The sequence below is a fragment of the Nomia melanderi genome, chromosome 7 (assembly GCF_051020985.1).
Source record: "Nomia melanderi isolate GNS246 chromosome 7, iyNomMela1, whole genome shotgun sequence".
Lineage (NCBI taxonomy): Eukaryota > Metazoa > Arthropoda > Insecta > Hymenoptera > Halictidae > Nomia > Nomia melanderi.
In genome coordinates, this window is record NC_135005.1 from 17,926,941 (window position 1) to 17,946,567 (window position 19,627).

General features: G+C 42.5%; 5 protein-coding genes across 11 annotated transcripts in view; 3 read left to right on the forward strand and 2 right to left on the reverse strand.

Moving 5' to 3' along the window:
• The window catches only part of ETHR (ecdysis triggering hormone receptor), a 60,359-nt gene extending 54,987 nt beyond the window's left edge, over positions 1–5,372 (forward strand). Inside the window, exons 7-8 of one of the 3 annotated variants that reach the window (XM_031972354.2) lie at positions 2,690–3,308; positions 4,859–5,372. In XM_031972354.2, coding sequence (XP_031828214.1) covers positions 2,690–3,308; positions 4,859–4,951 — 712 coding nt within the window. In that variant the 3' untranslated portion in view covers positions 4,952–5,372. The other 2 variants (XM_031972353.2, XM_031972355.2) reach the window with 2 other exon arrangements.
• Positions 5,373–5,498: 126 nt separating this feature from the next.
• LOC116425123 (uncharacterized) lies at positions 5,499–11,019 on the reverse strand. 3 transcript variants are annotated; one of them, XM_031972361.2, is made up of 6 exons: positions 10,824–11,019; positions 10,298–10,327; positions 8,446–8,636; positions 7,596–7,790; positions 7,101–7,340; positions 5,499–6,741 (listed from the first exon to the last, which is right to left on the reverse strand). In XM_031972361.2, the coding sequence occupies exons 1-6, from the start codon at positions 11,017–11,019 to the stop codon at positions 6,586–6,588; spliced, it is 1,008 nt and encodes a 335-aa protein (XP_031828221.2). In that variant the 3' UTR covers positions 5,499–6,585. The 3 variants fall into 3 exon arrangements, with proteins under 3 accessions (XP_031828221.2, XP_031828222.2, XP_031828223.2); XM_031972362.2 differs by lacking the exon at positions 10,298–10,327; XM_031972363.2 differs by lacking the exons at positions 10,298–10,327; positions 10,824–11,019 and adding an exon at positions 8,725–10,257.
• A 740-nt stretch (positions 11,020–11,759) lies between these two features.
• LOC116425121 (tRNA:m(4)X modification enzyme TRM13 homolog) lies at positions 11,760–13,760 on the forward strand. Of its 2 annotated transcripts, XM_076369507.1 has the most exons (6): positions 11,760–12,012; positions 12,182–12,412; positions 12,486–12,679; positions 12,759–13,184; positions 13,250–13,502; positions 13,556–13,760. In XM_076369507.1, the coding sequence occupies exons 2-6, from the start codon at positions 12,237–12,239 to the stop codon at positions 13,758–13,760; spliced, it is 1,254 nt and encodes a 417-aa protein (XP_076225622.1). In that variant the 5' UTR covers positions 11,760–12,012; positions 12,182–12,236. The 2 variants fall into 2 exon arrangements, with proteins under 2 accessions (XP_076225622.1, XP_031828217.2); XM_031972357.2 differs by lacking the exon at positions 11,760–12,012 and having other exon boundaries at positions 12,130–12,412; positions 13,574–13,760.
• On the reverse strand, positions 13,519–17,121 carry LOC116425118 (vanin-like protein 1). Of its 2 annotated transcripts, none has more exons than XM_031972352.2 (8): positions 16,574–17,121; positions 16,416–16,496; positions 15,954–16,094; positions 15,736–15,885; positions 15,142–15,284; positions 14,849–15,063; positions 14,664–14,768; positions 13,519–14,535 (listed from the first exon to the last, which is right to left on the reverse strand). In XM_031972352.2, exons 2-8 carry the CDS (start codon positions 16,473–16,475, stop codon positions 13,853–13,855), a joined length of 1,497 nt encoding a protein of 498 aa, XP_031828212.1. In that variant the 5' UTR covers positions 16,476–16,496; positions 16,574–17,121; the 3' UTR covers positions 13,519–13,852. The 2 variants fall into 2 exon arrangements, with proteins under 2 accessions (XP_031828212.1, XP_031828211.1); XM_031972351.2 differs by having other exon boundaries at positions 16,705–17,117.
• A 637-nt stretch (positions 17,122–17,758) lies between these two features.
• On the forward strand, positions 17,759–19,605 carry LOC116425126 (uncharacterized). Its single transcript, XM_031972367.2, has 5 exons — positions 17,759–17,813; positions 18,123–18,763; positions 18,897–19,038; positions 19,112–19,177; positions 19,359–19,605. Coding segments are annotated over exons 2-5 (309 nt in total). The 5' UTR covers positions 17,759–17,813; positions 18,123–18,761; the 3' UTR covers positions 19,458–19,605.
• The last annotated feature ends 22 nt before the right edge of the window (positions 19,606–19,627 follow it).

The following is a 19,627-nucleotide window of genomic DNA, read 5'->3' on the forward strand; positions in this document are numbered from 1 at the left end:
CATTTCGGATAAGGAACTTGAAACATACTTTCAGTTTCAATGACCAGAATATTTCTGTTGGGAAAATTCAAGCTTGCCGCTTCGAAACTTCTGCCTAATAATGCCAGTTTTTTGCGGAATGAACCATGTTAGCGAAATCCAAAGGAGAACCTGAGAACCAGCTGCTGTAGACCCGTGTTCCGCGGATTCAGCGCTCCGAACACACTTATCTCATCCTCGTTCGGGAGGAGAGGACGAATCGACCGGTGCAATTACCGAAAATTGCGTTCCGCCGGTCCTCCGAGGAAATTCGATATCACGGTGTCGTTTTCCGCGCGGACTTGGGATCCTGGCCAAAACGAGAAAGGAAGCAACAGGATATTCTGTTTCACCGTGTGGGAGAACAGCCGTGTGGCGAGCTACCTTCCTCGAGCAATCTGCCTTCCCTAAAGCGAGCCTGGAAAAAAGGAACGCCGGGAAAGAGAAGCTATTTCACCTGGGAACGATACCGGTGATTCGCGGTAATTATCACTGATTCTCGAGTGGAACCTGCCTTCTCTTTTCCACGATTAAAACGTTCGACTCCGGAAACTTGCGACGTGCAAGATGTATAAGACAAACTGGTGATTCTCGAAGGAAATTATAATACACGTAGAAAAATAATCAGATTTTAATTGCATTAATGTCGATAGAAATCCATTTCGAAGAATAGATGTCTTCTTGTTTAGTGTAACAGTTGTAGCAAATTCCGTATTCGTTGTTAAATAAATTGCCAGAAGGAGTTCCCGACTTGGAGCTTCACTTCAGTGTATTCTTCTATTGAAATTCTCTCTCTCCGAGCGTTCGTGTATCCTCAATCGAAGATCGATCACCTATCGATGGAATAACAGCTAACAACTTGTTCTCCGGTTCACTAAACGCGTCGCGCGAGATCCCCCGACGATCGCAGGTGTATCAAGAATCCGTCGTGTAACGAGTGTTCCGAATTTCCCTTGAAAACGCAAGCTTCACGCTTACGGAAGAAGCCTCGCCTGTGTTGGTTGGTGCGGGGACTACAAACGAATCGCTATGTCGCGGTGTTCTCTCGTTGCGCGTCTCGACTATTCCAAACTCTCTTCATCGAGAAACAAGAATTACTGGAAAATTTCCGGTCAAATTAAGAGATAATCTTTTCATTCGAGACATCCTTCTAGTCCAACTCATTTGCTCATACTCGAGCTATTCGTCAAACCTATCACTATTCGGAACGAAACGTGACACCTCTCCCACGTTCATCAGAACTATTTCCTCCAATAACACTAGCACTCGGTAGCAATTAAGAAGAAACTCTGAAAAAGTTGTTTCCTTGAAACCTGGAGCAACTCCTATTACACCCACGCAAACGTTACTCGATGTTCACAGAGGCATCTCGATGATTTGAGTAGCTACGAACGAAAGATCCTCAAACGAGACATGCATTATCCACCTGTAAAACTCCGCATCCTCTAATCTGATCGTCCATGGTCCGATCAGGACACCTAACGAGCAAACACCGCGACGCGAAAGCACCTCTCATCAACGAATCCGAGCCTATCCCGCTTGAAGCCGAACCAGCAGCCCCGCGGGACCGCTGCGACGACCGTCCGTATTAATTTTCACTGATTGCAGTCCCATAATCTGGGTCTCCCAGTACCGGGAGCTGCGTCTCAGGGAGAGCAAGACCGACCAGGACAAGAGCTTAGTCCCGGTGTGCCTGACAATGGCCGACACCACCGCCACCGTGGTATTCTTCCTGCTTCTGGTGCTCTTGTTCTACCTCGTGCCGTTGCTGATCCTCTCGGTGCTGTACGCTGTGATCGTGAAACACCTGATGCCCGATCCCTCGTCCGCCGGGAACACCAGCGATTCGTACCACGCCCGCGCCAAGAGACACGTGATCACCCTGCTGATGTCCGTGGTCGGGAGCTTCTTCGTCTGCCTGACGCCCTACAGGGTCCTGATCTTCTTCATAATCGTCGCCGCCCCGGAACAGATCGCCGCCATCGATCGCGACACGTTCTTCACGCTGCTGAACTTCAGCAGGATCATGTTCTACCTGCACAGCGCCCTCGATCCCATCCTCTACAATCTGATGAGCAGCAAGTTCAGGAAAAGCTTCGCGAAACTCTTCCGTGTGACCGTCTGCAGGAGCGACGGGTTCAAAAGCATGTTCAGCGGCACCAGGAGAACCGACTCCACCGAGCAAGAAGAGAACTTCGTGTGAAAGGGTGTCCGATCAGTTGAATCCCGGCGAAAGCGCTGGTCGCTTCGAGGATCTCCGAAGTATATTATCGCGATCGGTACTGAGTTCCGAGCTTTCGCCGCTTAGGGCTACGATGATGTTGGAAAGTTTGAACGTTGCGTCGTATGTAATGAGAAGTAACTGTCCGGATCGGTAGCAGGTGAACATACAGTAATTAGCTAATGTTCGAAAAAGGTAAAGGTCAGGGACTGATCTAGCCTGGACAAGGACTACACTACGATGTCTATATATTCTAGAAACCTCTTGTAAATCGTTTTCATAAACTGTACAATTGCATCACAGACCCAAAGTCTTTCAAAGCTCCTAGACACCATTCGAAAGCCACGAATTTCACGAAACAATCTCTTCCCACGTCCGTAGAAGCAGAGAGAGAAGCTGCACCCAACCGCAGCAAAGGTAGCTGAGCATCCCCTAATCCTCTGTTCGCAGCCCGATCCTCCTGATGGTCAGCTACGACATGGAGAACAACACGGACGGCACGTACATACCGACCTGCAGCACGGAGGCGAACGACAACTGGCCGATCGCGTTCTTCCTGACGACGATCATCGTGTTCTTCGTGGTCCCGCTGCTGATCCTGGTGGTCCTGTACACGGTGATCGCCCGCCACCTGATGGCGAACCCGACGATCAGCCGCGGATCGTCGAACAACTTGCTCAAGTACCGGAAGCAGGTGATGCTGATGCTCGGCACGGTGGTGCTGTGCTTCTTCATCTGCCTGTTGCCGTTCAAGGCGTTCACCCTGTGGATACTGGTCGTCTCCACGCAGACGATCGTCGATCTCGGCATCGAGAACTATTACAGCCTGCTCTACCTGTGCCGGGTGATGCTGTACTTGAACTCGGCGATCAACCCCATCCTGTACAACCTGATGTCCACGAAGTTCAGGGAGGGTTTCCTCAGGCTGTGCGGCCTGGGGCCGAACAGGCGGAAAAAGAAGAAGACCTCGGACAGGACCGGCACCTACACGACGGGGTCGACCAACTGCAGCAGCAACCAGTCGGACTTCTGGAGGCGGCACAGCAGCAACAAGAGCTGCAGCGTGAAGGTACCTTGCAACCACGCGACCAACGACAGACAGATTAAGCTACAGACCACCATAGTTAGCGAGCACCTCGGTAGGAAGAAGCAGGAGAGTTACGTGTGAATGGGAGGATAGTCCTGGATTCATCATCCTGTGATTCATAAGTCATTCCACGACGACGTTCGTCTTTGGAGAGGGTTGGTGAGATTGCGACGTCGGTTTTCTGTTTTCTTCCCCTTCGAGCTGTTTGTCGTTTATTCCTTGAACGTATCTTAGTAGCAGGTGTATTAAATCAGAGGTATTCGTTATGGAATTGTTGGGAAAACTACTTTAGACTGTGGAGTAGCTAAGTTGCAGATGTGATTTAACATCTGATTTTATTAAAAATAAATATTTATACAGTGGTGTACCGAATTCCATGCAGCTTGGGTTGTTTTCTTTAAAATCGTCTGCCTCGAACAGTTCAAATCGATTCGAGTCGATTCCTGCGAGCAGATAGTCAGAGGACATCGAAAGAAAAGCGTCCGTGACAGAAACCGACGTTGTTTTCACACCAACCCTCGTTCGAAACCTAATTTATCGAGAGCTTTATTTATTCCAAGCTAGTCTTAACAATTAACTTTCACATTCTCCAATCGAGTCCGTTCCGACAGGTTCAATCCTCGTCCACAGCTCCACAGTGTTCTCCGTGAAACGTCCTCCCCTAATCGATCACTACTCGACGGATAAGTTTCAAATGATTTCGATCACGAGTACGAATCCAAGCGGCGTCTGCGGGCGACAGGTCGAGTTAAAGATTATTTCGAATTCCCACGGACTGTGATTAATTAAGTAAAACGATTACCGAGTAAGTATTAGAGCAGCACTCCTCGCGGTGCTGTGTCTGCGGACGAGTATATTTCTAGTTGCGTAGAGATTGACACGTCGAGATCGATAGAGCTTTAATTATTCGAGCGCTCGCGGGCATTAACTCGAACCACTCGGCGCGCGGTTGTACTCACGGTAACGCGAGTTCGTGAAACGCGACCGCGTGGTTCCCGAGCTGCGCAGCAGTCGCCGAGCGAAGGTAAATAAATAAAGAAATAAATTATTCTAGGGATGGTTTGCCAATTTCAAGAATCCGAAGCGACGCGCTCCTCCTGTGGCAACTTTCGAAACTCGGATGAAGGATGCGAAGTCAACGAAATCCAATGACTCGTTCGCGAAGGCAAAAGATATTCCCCTGATTAAAATCAGTGCTTCCGGTTCCAAGAGTTCCGAATTTCGAAAGTTCCAAGAGTCCCACTGTAGAAAGTTTCGCGAATGAAACGTTGAAATTCGAAGCTGTCGCTGGAGGATTCGTAGGCAGCTCAGAGCTTCGCTGTTCGGTCCTGCGAACTCGATCTCGTCCCAGCGAGCCGCGCAAAGTATCGTAACGTTTCAAGCATCATCGAACAACGGACGCGTAGAGAATTCTGCAACGTCGCGTGTCCTCAGTTCCTAAATGACGCTTGCCGACCGTAGCCGAGCGCCGCGCGCGCGCGCCCCGCCATTCGCCGTTATTAACCGAAACTTTTCTGTTGCTGTTATTTTAGGGGTCAGAGATTCGTTATTCTTCTGACGGGGTCGCCGATAAGTTGGACCGACAGAAGCAACACGGTAGTAAGAGGAGAGATTTCAATTCGTGACGGCCGAGTTCTCCAACGGGACCGGTAAACCGTTTCACGAGCCAGTCACGTTAGAAGTTGTAACACGGCAACCCTTTGCGGCCCGTTTCGCGTCGAATGTTTCCGTGGACGTTGCCGAAAACGCGCGAGGATCATTGACTTTGGTGCTACGTCGAAGATAGCGTAATCGCAACCGTAACGAGACCGCAATCGGAACGTGGATAATTAAAAATTAACCCGCGGAACGCGAAAGTTTCTTGTTAGACTATCATCCTTTTTATATAATTTCGCAATTTGCAATCTGTTCTTCTTAATATTTACTGTAAACAATTATACAAGTTCACCGCGAGGTAGCTTCCCCTGCGAGTCAAGACAGACCCATCGCCGGACGAGAGTTCAAACAGTACGTGTACCAATGAACGTATAAGAGACATTGGATGTACAAATGACCCTACAGCAGCGGATGTAATTAGATCCGCTATCGCAACGGTATACGGCTGCTGAACCGCAACCGCAACGACGAACAAGACTGTAAGACTACGAGGAAAGAATTAGGTACACTTGAGGCTGTCGTTGCACGAAACCGCAACATTGTACTTTTATTATTTATTTCTAAGGCGCGGATGAACAACTGTAACGAGACGGAATGTTGGTTGTCTAGTGTCCGTGTTAACGGTGGACCGCAAAGGGTTAGTTGACAGAGAGATCTATGAATCCCGAGGTATTCGTGGCAAAGTCGACGGTAACAAAACGAATTGTATTTACTGTTTTTGTTTAAGATAAGGCATATTACGATAACTGCGCCGATCTTGCGATGTAACGCGCACTGGAGGATGCAAATGTTAACAATTCTCTCGCGAACGACGACGCGACGGGCGCGCAGGAATACCGAGAAGAAATTGAACGCTCTCCTCGCATTCGATGATGATGGCTGCTGTTTATGATAACCGCCTTCGATGTAACACTCTCGTTTTTTCATCAGCTAAAGGTCGCGATACGATGACGGCGAGGCTAGTCCGAAAGCTTTAAGTAAGTTACTCGTTCAACGATCACCGTGACGAAGCAGACGCATAAACGAATACGTATAGCAAATACTTATATATATATATCTTTTGTTACTGCTCTCACGGTGGGATTCATTCGAAATTTATTGCTCATTCAGGTGGCAATAAGTAGCGAGTTGCTTTAATCGTACGTTAAGTCATTCCACTAGTTTTAAAGGTGTACAGCCATTGCCTCCCCCGCCCCGTGAACGATGTTCCTCTGTTGTCCGAGAAGAGATACGACGCGGAAGACTATAGTCGAATTGCGAGCGACGCCTCGAGAGAATTGTAACGAATCCAACGGATCATCTTCGCGCCGCGCGCAAGTCCTATTCGTTCCTAATTGTTTGCAAGAATATTTATTTCCGTTTAGACGTTATACCGACGCCGGAGTCGTATGGGGTATCTACAAAGAGACACTTTATTTTGTTATGCGAATTGTACGTTCCTTGTAAATATTTTGTAAAATAAAAATAATTATTACTATTACAAGCTAGGGTCAACGCACGTTGGACTATGTGTACGAAAATATACTGTATCGGATCAGTTCGTTCGACTAGTTGGCCTGTAGGAATGATTCTGCTATAACACAGATCGGAAGACTGACTCTGACTAAGAGACGCGCAGGTCTTCTTTCACGAATATAATGTCGTGGGCTAATTTGTCCTTCCTGACGACGCTAGTGTAGACGCGGTAGCCGTTGGACTTCATGAAGTCGACCAATTCGTCTCGGCCAGCTTCGACGTGCGAGAACTCCACCGACAGTGTCTGAAACACACGTTATCTCGTTACTGAAATCCATTGGTAATAACGAACCAACGTATAATTATCCACATTTTATAGTCGGAACATTGTGAACCATCCCTTCAAGGTTACCACGATATTCAACCTTCTACGGATGAGGATTTTTCAAAGTATTCAGAACCTTCAGTCGAACTTGAAATTCTAAAGAAAAATTCTAAACTATTCACTGATCTCTCGTTATCTGAAGAATAAAATTATTTACAACTTTACATTCCAGGTATGATAGTTTGATACATGGACGACATTAACCAATTGGCGTACGCGAGAAAGGCAACCAAGAAGAGCTAATCGACTTAGTCCCAATTATCGCAGGAGACGCATACCTCTATATTTATCTTATCAAACGGTATTGTTTTTAATACTTGAAGCTCATTGCCCTCCACGTCAAGACTGAAGTAATTCACGGTGCTAACGTTCAGCGCAATCATGTAATCTATAAACGGGAAGCACTGCACCGACACGTGCGTGCCGCTGTGAGCTACGTCAGCGGAGTTCGGTAGGTGACTGTCGTTGGCATTCGGCTCGTGCAGACGCCCCACGTTCTTCGCCATCAGAAACGAATTCTGCGGATCAGAATTTTCAAATCAAATTTAATCTATCAGATTATCGAACGATCTATTGTAAACCAATAGTGTCAATGTCTAAGGATTTTCTAATTAAAGCTTCAATAGCTGTAGCAATTACAACTCGGAATCAGCGAGTCCTATCGAGTAACGTGATCTATTGAATTATTACTCTATTCGAAGAAAATGACTATTGATAGCCGTCCGATAGTTGAAGCGTTAGGTAATAGCGACACGCAACAGATGAACACGTACCACCGAGGGATACTTGTGTATCCCGAGGCAAGTCGGTGTCAAGTAGGCCTTCCTGTTCTTCAGCAGCATTTTACTGAAGTTGTTGGGATCCGCTTCGACTAGCAAGCCTGTCCAGCCCAGCGATCGTTCCAGCACCAACGTGTTGCTCCGCGTCTCGCCATCGTAGGCGCCGCACTCCACGAAGAAGCCATTCCTCTGCACACGAAAAGTCAACGTCAAAGCGCGAGAAACTGTAACTCGGAAACGAACGCTTCACAGTCACTTCCAATTCAGATCTCTTCGTTTACTACGTTCGAGGCGGGAAATGATCTCGAGGTCCTCCCGACCGCCCTGAAATCCCTTTAGCAATTTCGAAATCCCCTTAGTACCACTGATATCTTTCGCACACCCCGTAGTCCCTTCGGTAATCTGGGAATCCTCTTACTGACCCTACAACCTCTTAGCCAACCACACGCATACGATCTTGAAAATTTCATTAGGCTATTAACCCTTCGCGGACGAAGATTCTTTGAAATGTGCAAAACCGTCAACAGATGAAGCTAAATTATATACGAATCGCTTAAATAATAGCAGAATCAGAAGCTACAGGCTAATCTCTTGCTGTCCGAGTAATTCGATCATCTGCCTGCGACTTAGTCTTCCATATATGAACGTTTCGTCTCGTCGAAATGTCGACATTCGTCCGCAAAGGGTTAAACGCAGCGAGATGTTGCTAATGTTCAGGGCGAATCAAATATTTCTGCAAATTCATATTTTTGAGTAATCTAGTAGTCTAGTTTCAAGTGTCGATACTTGGAGACCTAGGAATCTTAGGGTACTTAGGAAACTGGATATAATTTACCGAGATTACCTTGTCCTTGAAGATTTTCCGTATCACTTGTGCCTGGCCCATCGACTGATCCTCGATCTCTGGGTTGTCCAGTTTGTACGACCAATTCGCGTCGTGTTTCCAGATGATCCAATCTCGTCGGAGCTCCGTCAGGTAATTCGACCATTCGGGTGTGCCAGGGCTGAGCGTTCTCCCATTGTACCACGCGACACCTACGATACCATAGGAACCATAAAGGATAGTTTGATAAATCTATGAATCTAGCGCGACAATCTTTGTCGTTTGATCCTCATCAGTTACTTTTCATGAAGATCATGGGTGACGTGATCTTAGAAGCACAGCTACGAGGAGGCATTTATGAGGCGGAATTAAATTAAACGTCTTGGGTCATCGGTACGTCTCAAATAGCTTCTTGACCTTTCGCAGACGTCAGACGTGTACACTTGCACCCGAAAATATTCCTTGTATGGGAAAGAAGGGAGAATGAAAGGCAACGAGAAATTCTTATCTGTGATTATTTTATCGTTTCTTTTTAACCTCGTGGACCATCTATGAGTCTCCTGTCGGTTCAAAGAAAAACTGCTTTAGAAATATCTTTGAGCTGTCGATATAAATAATAACACAAACAGTGCTCCGATGAAAAGAATATTCTTGAAAGTTTGCATTTTGTTTTCTCATTCCCATGAACGTGTATTGTATTCAGTTTGAAATGAAACGTACCAAATGTCCAAGCATGTGTACCAAAATGGCCGAAATTTGAGGACAGGATCGGTAGAGGAAAATTTATACAAATTTTTTTATCTATGTATCAGATGATGCCTCGCGTGAGAAGAATGTAATCTCATTAACCTTGAATAACCGGTTAAGTGTGCATTGTTATTTCGAACATGTTGGAAACCGAATGTGCGATTCTACTAATTTAAATTCCATGTGACTAAACCATATCGCCGAACCATATAATAACTCTTATTAGTATTCGTGTCGTGACGGTTGCTGATGTTTGCTGTCACACGAATACGCAACAGGCACGCTATTCAGATTCTAGACAACGTCCCTTATTAACGGCCATTTGTGGTAACGATGATCAATACTCGCGCGAGCCTTCATTTCAGTACCGTATTTAGATTGAAATTATTAAAGCGTGTGTACAATTGAAAATTCAATGAAAGTAGAAATAATCTTTACAAATTTCCAACGGTGCTCGTTATTACTTTACATTTGATTCAAGTAATGAATAATCTGTTCGAGGATTACAAGCAAATGATTCTTTACAGTTACGAACATTTGAATGTACAAATATTAGCGCGCGATCTCGTTCGAAAGAATGGACCAATGATAGCTCCGGGCAGGGGGCACCACCATTGTGTCATGAACCACCTAGATTGAAGCGTGAGAAAAGTAAAAGAAATATATGTGAGAATACCTTGCAACTTATTCAAAATAAATAGTGGAACATAAATGGCATGATAAGTGCTACTTCGAATGGTACTTTTCACCTTTCTTCGTAATGAAAATAAACCCAAAGCGTACGCCTAAGCGGGAACTGAAATGTGACTTACGAGGTTGGCAAGCTTATCTAATCTCGCTGAAGCGTCACGCGAGGAAAGTATTCAAATACAGCAGTCACGCGAGGTCAGTATTCGAAAAAGCAAAAAAGAAAACGTTTCCCAAACATAGATGTTACAACGAGATTTCATACATTGCCTTAATGTTGATAAACACCGATCACACGAGTCAGTAGAGTTCAAAGCGGAACGAATTGAAAAACGAGAATTGCCGGTATTATTTGTCACGATAACGAATATTGATTCTGAGACTACAGATACTCTTATCGCACGTATACACGAGGAAATGAGCGGTTATTTGTACTTACCGAAGCTAAAGTTATACCACTTGTTCAATACTGTAACAGCAAGAAAAATGGAAGAGGTTAAAATTGCAAATGTTTCTATGATAGCTCGAGTATCAGCGAAAATATTGCCACACTGCAATTATCCTAATTGTATTGACATTGAACGGCTGGCAATTGGTAATTCGTCTAATAACGGTATTGCCTTCGCGAATGATCCTAATTGTAAAGAAATTTTCGGAAAAAACTTGAAAACCGTAAACATTTGTTCATTCCACGTAAGAACTGAGATTTGCCTACGTAATTTTATTACAATATACACAATTGTTAAGTGATGTTTACGCCAATTCGACTGATACCTGCGCTAACGAGCCAAAAGTAGGTCACACGTCATTGTGCATAGAAGATACGATTTTACCGCAACACGATGACAGTAACCAGACATTTTTTCACAGGAAACGAAACTCTTTGAAAATATTGTAATCGGCAGAACAATTAATTCGTAACAGTATCCTAGCCGATACCGTGTGTATAAAGGAGAATCGCATACCCTGTTCGTACACATCTTTCGGTACGTCATCCAAGTATCCGTCCTGGTTCGGCAGTGCGTCTGGCACTTGCATTGACAGCCAAATTATGAAGGCAACAGTTGCGATGGCTATTAAGGTAATTCCCGCGTAGTATTTACGCCGCCAGAACTGCCTGAGCGGGTGCATGCAAACGTGTTCGGTGTTGGACGGCCACATTTTTTGCGTTACAAGCTCGCAACAAGTTGCCGCTACCTGGCACGTGGTAAGACACGAGCAAGACAACGGTCATAATCCATAAAACATCATTTCATGGCCGAATCTATTGCTCCGTAGGGATTAATTATCGCACTTGTCACATAATCCAACGGGGCCGTGCAAGTCGTTCACTTCACTTATTTAGACGTTAATTCGGATGGACCCTTGTCCTCGGTCTACAGGAATTACACATTGTCAATTGTATCGACAGGTCGAGAAGATATTTGTCAGGATGTTGCGAAGCACAAGTGGAAATTTCATACATAAAAGCAACTTTCTGTGAAGGTTCTCTGCTCACTGCAGCGTACCGGCACGTAAACACTGACTAATCGTAAACCAACAATTATCGCTTGCCCGGAAATCAGAATGATACGCAAGAATGACACTCGAACACCAATTTAAAATTCAATCATAGGATAACACATTTACAGTCCGGCGTCGAAAATGTACTACAACACGTGTCAAGGCTACTTGTCGAATACAAACTTAAATATAGATCAGACGATGTAACGAGCGATTGGTGTCCTGTAAGGCGCTGAACGTTCTGTCGACCGGTTCAAATACATTCTCTTTTATGATAATTTGCATGTGAATCGGTCACGCGAAACAAGTAGGATGAGAAATTTTCGAGAGAACGAACAACACCGCGGAGGAACTGCTGCCTCTTCCTTCAACGAGATTCTGAGAACTGGCGACCATGTTGGCAAGGCAAACTCGATTCGTCAGCCTCTTTTCATAGTATTGGCTGTGTGATTACACAAAGCGTATTAATGTGTGTGGATTGTCGCGCAGGAGTATAAATATGAAGTACTTACCGAACATTGATCGAACGAAAATCTTGCCAAATTTTTCGACAGAACGACATAGAATATGCGAACGAAATACTTAGGCATGGAGTACGATACTAAAGGCAAATTGACGACGATGTACATGCGTTAGAATGCAGTGTTTTAAGTAATGAAATTGAAAATATTTTGGGCTAGAATAAGTTCTTATCAGTTGAGCCGTTCTAAAATGTTTCCTTGTATTACTCATGTTCTGATAAAAGAGCCTGTAATTATATCATGCGTCGATAAAACAGACCTCTATAAATTCTACTTAAATTCCTGATATCCGGTTTTAGGTTAGTTTTTAATTGATATGACCATATTTTTGTGATCTGTTAAATAATTATCAAAATGGGAGAGGAGAATCATTGTATGTACTTTGTGAAACGCAAAAAGCGTTACTGTCGTATGACGGTGAGAAAGGGAAATAAATATTGTGGTGAACACCAAGAAAGTTCACTGAACAATTTAATGGAAAATGACAATACTGAAGCTAAAAGAGTGAAATGCCCACTTGATCCAACTCAGTAAGTAAATCTCCCTTGAAACTTACGTGCAGCATCTTCTTTTGTGCGGATAAAGTTTATAGACCCTTTGCAGTACTTGCTATGAATCAAGGTTATCCAAACATTTGAAGGTGTGTAATGCTAAGCGATTAATTGATTCACAGCCTTCATTTATAGTCAAGGGAATTAATCTGGATGAAACAGGTGAAACACCTCGACATGTACCAATCTCTGAGCTTAATCAACTTGTTATAGATGTTGTGATAAATAAAATCAAAGCTGCTCATGGTAGGAATCAATGTTCCAGCAATCAAAACTATTTCTTTCAAATAGTTCTTTTTTTGGACACTTTCATATTATCTTTTAGAGAAGTTACCACACTTTCCACAAGAAGCTATACAACATGAGATACTCCAAGATAAAATAAATGATGAATCTTGTGGGAAAGCTGTTAAAAAGCATCTTGTGCAGAATGCATCATTACTGTCACATTTGGAACATGCTAATCTTGTACAAGATAGTACCTGTTTCATTGAATTTGGAGCAGGAAAGGGCAAACTGACATATTGGTTGGGACAGATCATAAAGAACAGAAAAGATATTTGCATTTTACTAGTAGATCGCTCAAGTCACAGACATAAGAGTGACAATAAATTAAAGAATGAACCATCCCCTCTGGTGATAAAGAGAATACGAGCTGATATTGCTGATTTAAAGCTGAATGATATTACAGAGATTCAAAAGTTTAATCACAAAGTTGGGATTGCGAAACATTTGTGTGGAGTAGCTACAGGCATGTAACTGTAACAAAACATTTCATTTGATCATGAGTATGCCACTAAGAACATTGTTTTACAGATCTAACCATAAGTTGTCTACTTAGAGCAATGCAAGATGAACCAGTGTGTAATGTTAATGGTTTAGTAATTGCATTTTGTTGCCATCACAAATGTGAATATGCATCATACGTTGGGAAACATTATTTAACCCAATGTGGATTTACACCATCTGAATTTCCAATTTTATGCAGTATTGCAAGCTGGGCAACTTGTGGATCTAATTCTAGACTAAACACAAATTCGAATAGTCAACACAATTCTATAGATACAAGGTAATTATTACTCGCCTTATTCATTAATAGTTTTGCTATATTTACACAAACAGAGTTACATATAACCGTAGGTCACGTACAAAGGGCTTAACATCAAGCGAAAAAGAGAATATCGGCCGCAAAGTAAAGACGCTGTTAAATTGGGGTCGTTCGGAATTCTTGAAAAACAATGGATTCGAAAGCAAATTAGTATACTACACCACCACTGATGTATCACTCGAAAACATGTGTATTGTGGCTACAAGAACACAAATATAACAATGAAAATTACCGAAGAATTCAATTTATTATTTACAGCTATTCCTTAATCTTTAATAGCAATTTTTATTCCAACCATATTCGGAAACATTTTACAAAGTGCTCTCTAAATGTCGGTAATCCGTAGCGAATAGACCGAAGGTGGCCAGGTTGTCAGTTGGTTTGTTCAGAGAGACTGTCACTCGTGCTCCTTCCGTGGCAGCCTCCTCTTCGTAGGACCAGTGTTCCAGCGGAAGTACCGAAGAACCTAACGTGGTCGGCATCACTTGTGCTTTTGAATAATCTGGGAATGTTGCAGCTATCTTCACATCGGAAAACACGGTTTTCGATGGACTAACTGTGCCGCAGGAACTAAGCGAGTCGCTGGCGCATTGAGTCAACGCGCATAGCCGAATAGCAGACTTCATAGGGCTTTCACCGTAACGACGGCAACCGTTGTAGACAACTGCACGATACTTGGATGCCGGTGAATCTTCAAGTGTCCTATTCAAGTGGAATTCACAGCAGAACCCACCTTGACAAATGGACCCGTCCAACGATGGTCTATCCAAGAGAACGGATTCGAACATCGTGAAGTTGTCGGTCTTAAGGAAAATTCCTTCAACGCGTCCTATAACTCTTCGAGTTCTGTAACAAGTGTCTACATTGACTGGGATATTGCGTTTCGCGTCCTCCACCTTCAGCCTCCTGGAGCCTGTCTTCTTTGGAACTCGAGCGACCAACAGTTTGTCGCCATCCGAATGAGACATTACTGCATCAGCTATTCCATCACGACCTGAGAAATAAGAAAAATCCAAATTGATTCAGAAGTCCTTACAATGATATAGAAATAATCTGACTATAATAAGGGACTAGCTAATCTATTTTTCTATAACCAAGTAACAGGCAATAAATGCTACGCACCAAGGTAAATGCCGCTACCCGTACTGCCAATTGACGGTGTGTTGTATCCAGAGGCCAACATGTTCACATCTTCGCTATGAGCCCATCCGTATTGCGTTTGAACAGCTAAGAAGACATTCGAGCTTGAGTTTATCTTTTAAGGGGATAAAATGTAGCACTGTCAATTATATAACAAGACGAATTACCAGTGAGGAACGGTGCTTCGGAGAACCATGCAGTGCTGTACAGGATATCTGTAATCCCTAATGTCCTAGTCAGGTTAAGAGACGGGATCGGGAATAATATGTCGAAGCATATGAACATGCCAAATTTAACGCCAAAATCGGTTTCGAATGTGACGATATCCTTCGGGTCGCCTGGTTGGAATTCATATTCCATGTAGAGATTCACTTTGCGATACCTGTGCACATAGAATGACAATAACGATGATAATAACGGAAAAGAAAAATAGCGCCGGTACTGTAATAACGTCGATTACCTAGCAACGATTTTCCCATTTCGATCGAACACGACGTTGCAGTTCTGGTAGTACGTCCCGTTCTTTGACGGTACCTGCTCAGCAATGTTCACTGCCACGTACATTCCATTGTCCCGTGCTGCACACGACAATAGCTTCACAGCCTGCAACGAACGTCCAAAGCAGTTTAGAATCAGTAAGGTTCAAGATGGAGACATTTCATTATTTTCATCACTGTTATTGTTGTAATATTTACAAGTTAAGTTAAGTTTACAACACGTTAAGTATTGTCACTTCTGTGAATTTGTTCCCGCTTGTTATCTATGTTACGGTATTTTCTGGCGGTAAGTTAACTTGAAATACTTCCAGTTCATTAAGGGTTGACCCTTTGCACTCGAGAATATTTTTCTTGGCGAATGTTCAATATTCTCTGATGAAATGTCAATGATATTTTTTGCAACGCAATGAAATACCTTGCATAAATTGACAGAACTATTTCATTTTGATGTTCCACGTGAAGATACATTATAGAAGTTGTGAAATGTCATTTTGCTCGGTCAAATGGCGACTGAAAGGCGCCTCTCGAGTGCAAAGGGTTAATAAACGCTGACTTACTTCGTGGACGCCTTCCCGGTTCTGCGTGCAAGGAGTATATTCCTCCTCGGGAGCAGGTATGACCGATGTCCAGAGGTGGAATAGCGACATATTGTGCGTCATCATTAGCGACGTCAGCCCATCCTCAGGGAACACTATGATGTCCGCGTCCTGCAAAGTTCCTTTGATAGTCTTGGAAGTCTTTAAGAAGAATCTGTAAACGATTGGAGGATTCTCACCTGCTCCTTCGCTTTTTCTATATGCTTGATGTACGATTTCGCGTTTTTCATCAGAGTCGCTGGACCATTCTCCAGCACGAAGTCTGGTGAAAATTCAACCACCGCTGCGACATAGTGGTCCTTTGGAGTCTGCACCACTGCCTGAAAATGTTAACACATTGCCGACCATTTATTAAATCGATCGTTGGATATTCCCTGATTCTTATAAATTTTAATGGAAGAAACAATACTCTAATAATAATTTTTATAGCTTCTGAAGACTCGTACGTTGATCAAAGTGGTTTTGCAAAGTTTTTGCAAATGAAAATTCTTATAAAGCGTGGAAGATGCTATAAACGATGAACAATAATTTAATGAAAATGAAAAGGCAATTGCCGAGTGAAACGAGTGATCTCCATATGAATTTATAAATTGTTAACCGTTAGTAATCGATTTCTCGATCATGATTGAATGTCACAGTACCTGGTGCGAGAGCTGCGAGAGAGCCAGCAGAACTCCCAGGGATCCCAAAAATCTATGCATCGTTGCTGGTCGAGAAGAAGTCTGTAAATTGTAATTAAAGTAACAATATTTAATAACGTAAGGTTCTCGAGAAACGAAGAATTCTCGCGAAGATATACTTGTCTCAATTCCTCCGCCTCCGTTTCCTATATATTCTACGGGCGGTTTTCGAAATTTTCAAGGCGCAAATGAAAAATTTAATGAAATGAATCGTGTTGTACGTAATTCTGATTTTCTCGGGACTACTCACGCAGTATCGTCCGACCAATACGCTAGAGGTGTATGTCAATCCTCAATTTTGATTCCCTATATAACAGAGGCGTTATCGATTTCGATATCGTTATCGTTATAGCTACTATTACCCGCTTCCTGTCTATCACTTTGGCGACGCTCCTTTAGTTTTTTAATCACTGAAAAATGAAATGGCGAGATAAGAGGAGCTTAAGTATTATGACGACGCTGGTGAAATTCGGATTGCGTGGATTAAGACTATCGTACGATCGAAATAATCAAAGTTTATGTAAGTTCTGTCCGCTGACTCGGCTTTCCAATCGATCCATTGGATTTTCCAGAAACTTTAACAAAACACGAATGTTTAGACGATGCAAGTGTGAAATAAAGAGAAGAGGACGATTGGAGAAAACTATGAAACAACTATTTCCACGGGCATGTCTATTTCCAATACGCACGTCAACGATAAATATCTCCGGATAATACCGACACTCGGTTTGAGGTGTAGACACCTATCTGCAGATGGTTCGCATGTAATTGAAAGGTTATCCGTATGAACGAATTGCTATAATTAAAATTCGGCATGAATATCACTCGTGATATCAACGTGTATTTACGCATAATACATTCTTTACCGGCAACGAAACAGGTTCAATCTCGATCGCAAGTCTAGCTTAAGATACAGCGATAACAAATCAGTGCAATAAAATGATCGAAATAAATTAATATCGATACTTTATATAACGTTAATCGTGATTATTCTTTCATTCGCAACGCTATCTTAAGACCAGGATTTTACGTTTAACGAACGCAAAATCAATCGCGATTAATTTCTTACGTATTATTATTTTAAAATCGATACAACGATTGTTCAAGATACTACAATTGAATTCAGTGACTAATAATTCAGAAATCAAAATCGATTACTCTTTATCGCGCGTTACGCTATCTCTATATACACTCCAAACAATAAATCATATTAATTCTAATAAAAGACGGGATTGTATCGTTCGCGATACGAGTGCAAAGAGTAATCTTTCATTCGCAATGTTACTCGAAATCCACGAGCTGAACGTGCACGTGCCGTGATCTGGCGCCATTAATACGCAGACGCTTATTTTGGAATCGGTGATGTACCACAAAAATAATTCTTTTTTTTTTTATTAATTAGTCGATTACTCGGGAGTTCGATCAAGCTCCTATATTTCCAGAATGATATTATTATATTGTTTTTATTTGTAATACTAAGAATATAGGTCGGCCATTGACGTTATTTGCGTCTAACCCTTTGCGAACGAATGTCGACATTTCGATGAGATGAAATGTCGATGTTTCGAAGACTAAGTCGACACCTAGTTTCTGTTTTTATTTATTTATTTATTTATTTATTTCTATTATTTAAGTAATTGGTATATAATTTCGCTTCGTCTGTCGAAGGTTTCAAGGCTACATACAAAGCTACAGAGTTACAAGAAGTTCATCTTCTTAATGAAATAAGCTTTCACACTGGAAGTTAGATAATTTTCGTTCATAACCATTCGAAAATCCGTTGATACACATTAGATAAATATCATCTACGATACTGTTCACCTAGTTTTCTATAGATGACGCCACGGGCGCAATGAACGAATTTTTTTAGAATGCATTTTCGATCGAATATTTATAATAATGTTTTAGTATCATTTTTCTTCGTGTAATTGTGACGAATAATTAAAGAGTGTCTTGAATTTTTATATTCCGGTTAAGAACTTTAGAATTAATTGTATACAGAAGGACGTCATTATCTACTTATTAGTAAAATAGTAAACAAATAAACAAATAAAATGTTCTATCGTTTTAATGTCACGAATATTACTCGTGTTCCTTCCGATTGAAACGTGTCGCAACCGATGTGTTTCGAAAATGATTCCAACCCTTCTCTAGAGGGATGAAACCCTTTCTCAATCAAGGAGTAATTCGTTGGCTTCCCGACTAATATAAAAGATCACTCTAGCCGAAGCATCGACAGTACAATATCCTTTCCCAAAGTCTCTAGTCATCGTCCTGGCAGATCGGAATATCGAACAAGAGAGTAGCATGTGAGTAACATTCTATAAACTTTCAAATGTTGCCGTTTAAATCGATACGCAGTGAATTTGCTGAAGCAAACCTTTCATTGCTTCGACTCAAGTGAGATTTTCTAAGAGAATTTAATTCGAATTTCCTGCGCAGGACATCGAACTTCCTTCGCTTCGTCATTTTAATTGTCCTCTTGGAACTGAAGACCATCCTCGCCGCGAGAACAGTGGAATCGAACGAACTGATGAACAACGCTCCGAGTTCGATGATTATGACGCATAATTTCCCGACCGTGGTAAAGGATTAAATGAAAATTGTCAAATTTCTCGTCGTACACTTCTACAGCTCACGCCTTTATCGAATTGTAGATGAAATCGATGCAGGAGAGTTCGGAGGATGTCGGAAATCAGCTGTGCGAGATAGAGTATCAAGTCGTAAGATTCACCGATGTATTTCATTACAATCTTAATCTTCTAACTCCGATAAGAATGTTTTCAATTAACCAGTGCAGAGATTTCGCGTAAAGTGAAAAGAAAAGAAAGACAGAGATTACCTTCGGTTCAGTTCGCCGATGACAGCCGACGGAATATTTCATTAAAATAATTCCGGTTTCAGACAAGGAAGAGAATAGGAAAATGCGTGAAACTGAGCCACGGACTGAACGGCTGCATTTCCGGGGAGTACATGAACCCTTTTCATCCAGATTGCTTCTAAATCGATCAACAACGCGTTCCAAACTCTATGATCAATTAGAAAACACATCCGACAGAATCGTTAACACATTTCTCAGCGCACATTTTATTCGATTAATCGATAATTTTATTGTAAAACGTTTAATCTCCGTGTCCGTAAATTGAGGATATCTAATAAACTTTTTTAATAAA

Excerpts from the sequence above, each read along its gene's own strand:
- LOC116425123 (XM_031972361.2), bottom strand. The coding sequence starts at position 11,019 with ATGTGGCCGTCCAACACCGAACACGTTTGCATGCACCCGCTCAGGCAG. Across the intron at positions 10,328-10,823 it reads GAAAGATGTGTACGAACAGG|TATTGAACAAGTGGTATAAC; the intron begins GTATGCGATTCT and ends TTGCTGTTACAG. Across the intron at positions 7,341-7,595 it reads TACACAAGTATCCCTCGGTG|AATTCGTTTCTGATGGCGAA; the intron begins GTACGTGTTCAT and ends TCTGATCCGCAG.
- LOC116425121 (XM_076369507.1), top strand. The coding sequence starts at position 12,237 with ATGGGAGAGGAGAATCATTGTATGTACTTTGTGAAACGCAAAAAGCGT. Across the intron at positions 13,185-13,249 it reads TTTGTGTGGAGTAGCTACAG|ATCTAACCATAAGTTGTCTA; the intron begins GCATGTAACTGT and ends ATTGTTTTACAG. Across the intron at positions 13,503-13,555 it reads CACAATTCTATAGATACAAG|AGTTACATATAACCGTAGGT; the intron begins GTAATTATTACT and ends TTACACAAACAG.
- LOC116425118 (XM_031972352.2), bottom strand. The coding sequence starts at position 16,475 with ATGCATAGATTTTTGGGATCCCTGGGAGTTCTGCTGGCTCTCTCGCAG. Across the intron at positions 16,095-16,415 it reads TCTCGCAGCTCTCGCACCAG|GCAGTGGTGCAGACTCCAAA; the intron begins GTACTGTGACAT and ends TAACATTTTCAG. Across the intron at positions 15,886-15,953 it reads TAGAAAAAGCGAAGGAGCAG|GACGCGGACATCATAGTGTT; the intron begins GTGAGAATCCTC and ends GGAACTTTGCAG.
- LOC116425126 (XM_031972367.2), top strand. Across the intron at positions 19,039-19,111 it reads CGCATAATTTCCCGACCGTG|ATGAAATCGATGCAGGAGAG; the intron begins GTAAAGGATTAA and ends ATCGAATTGTAG. Across the intron at positions 19,178-19,358 it reads GCGAGATAGAGTATCAAGTC|ACAAGGAAGAGAATAGGAAA; the intron begins GTAAGATTCACC and ends TTCCGGTTTCAG.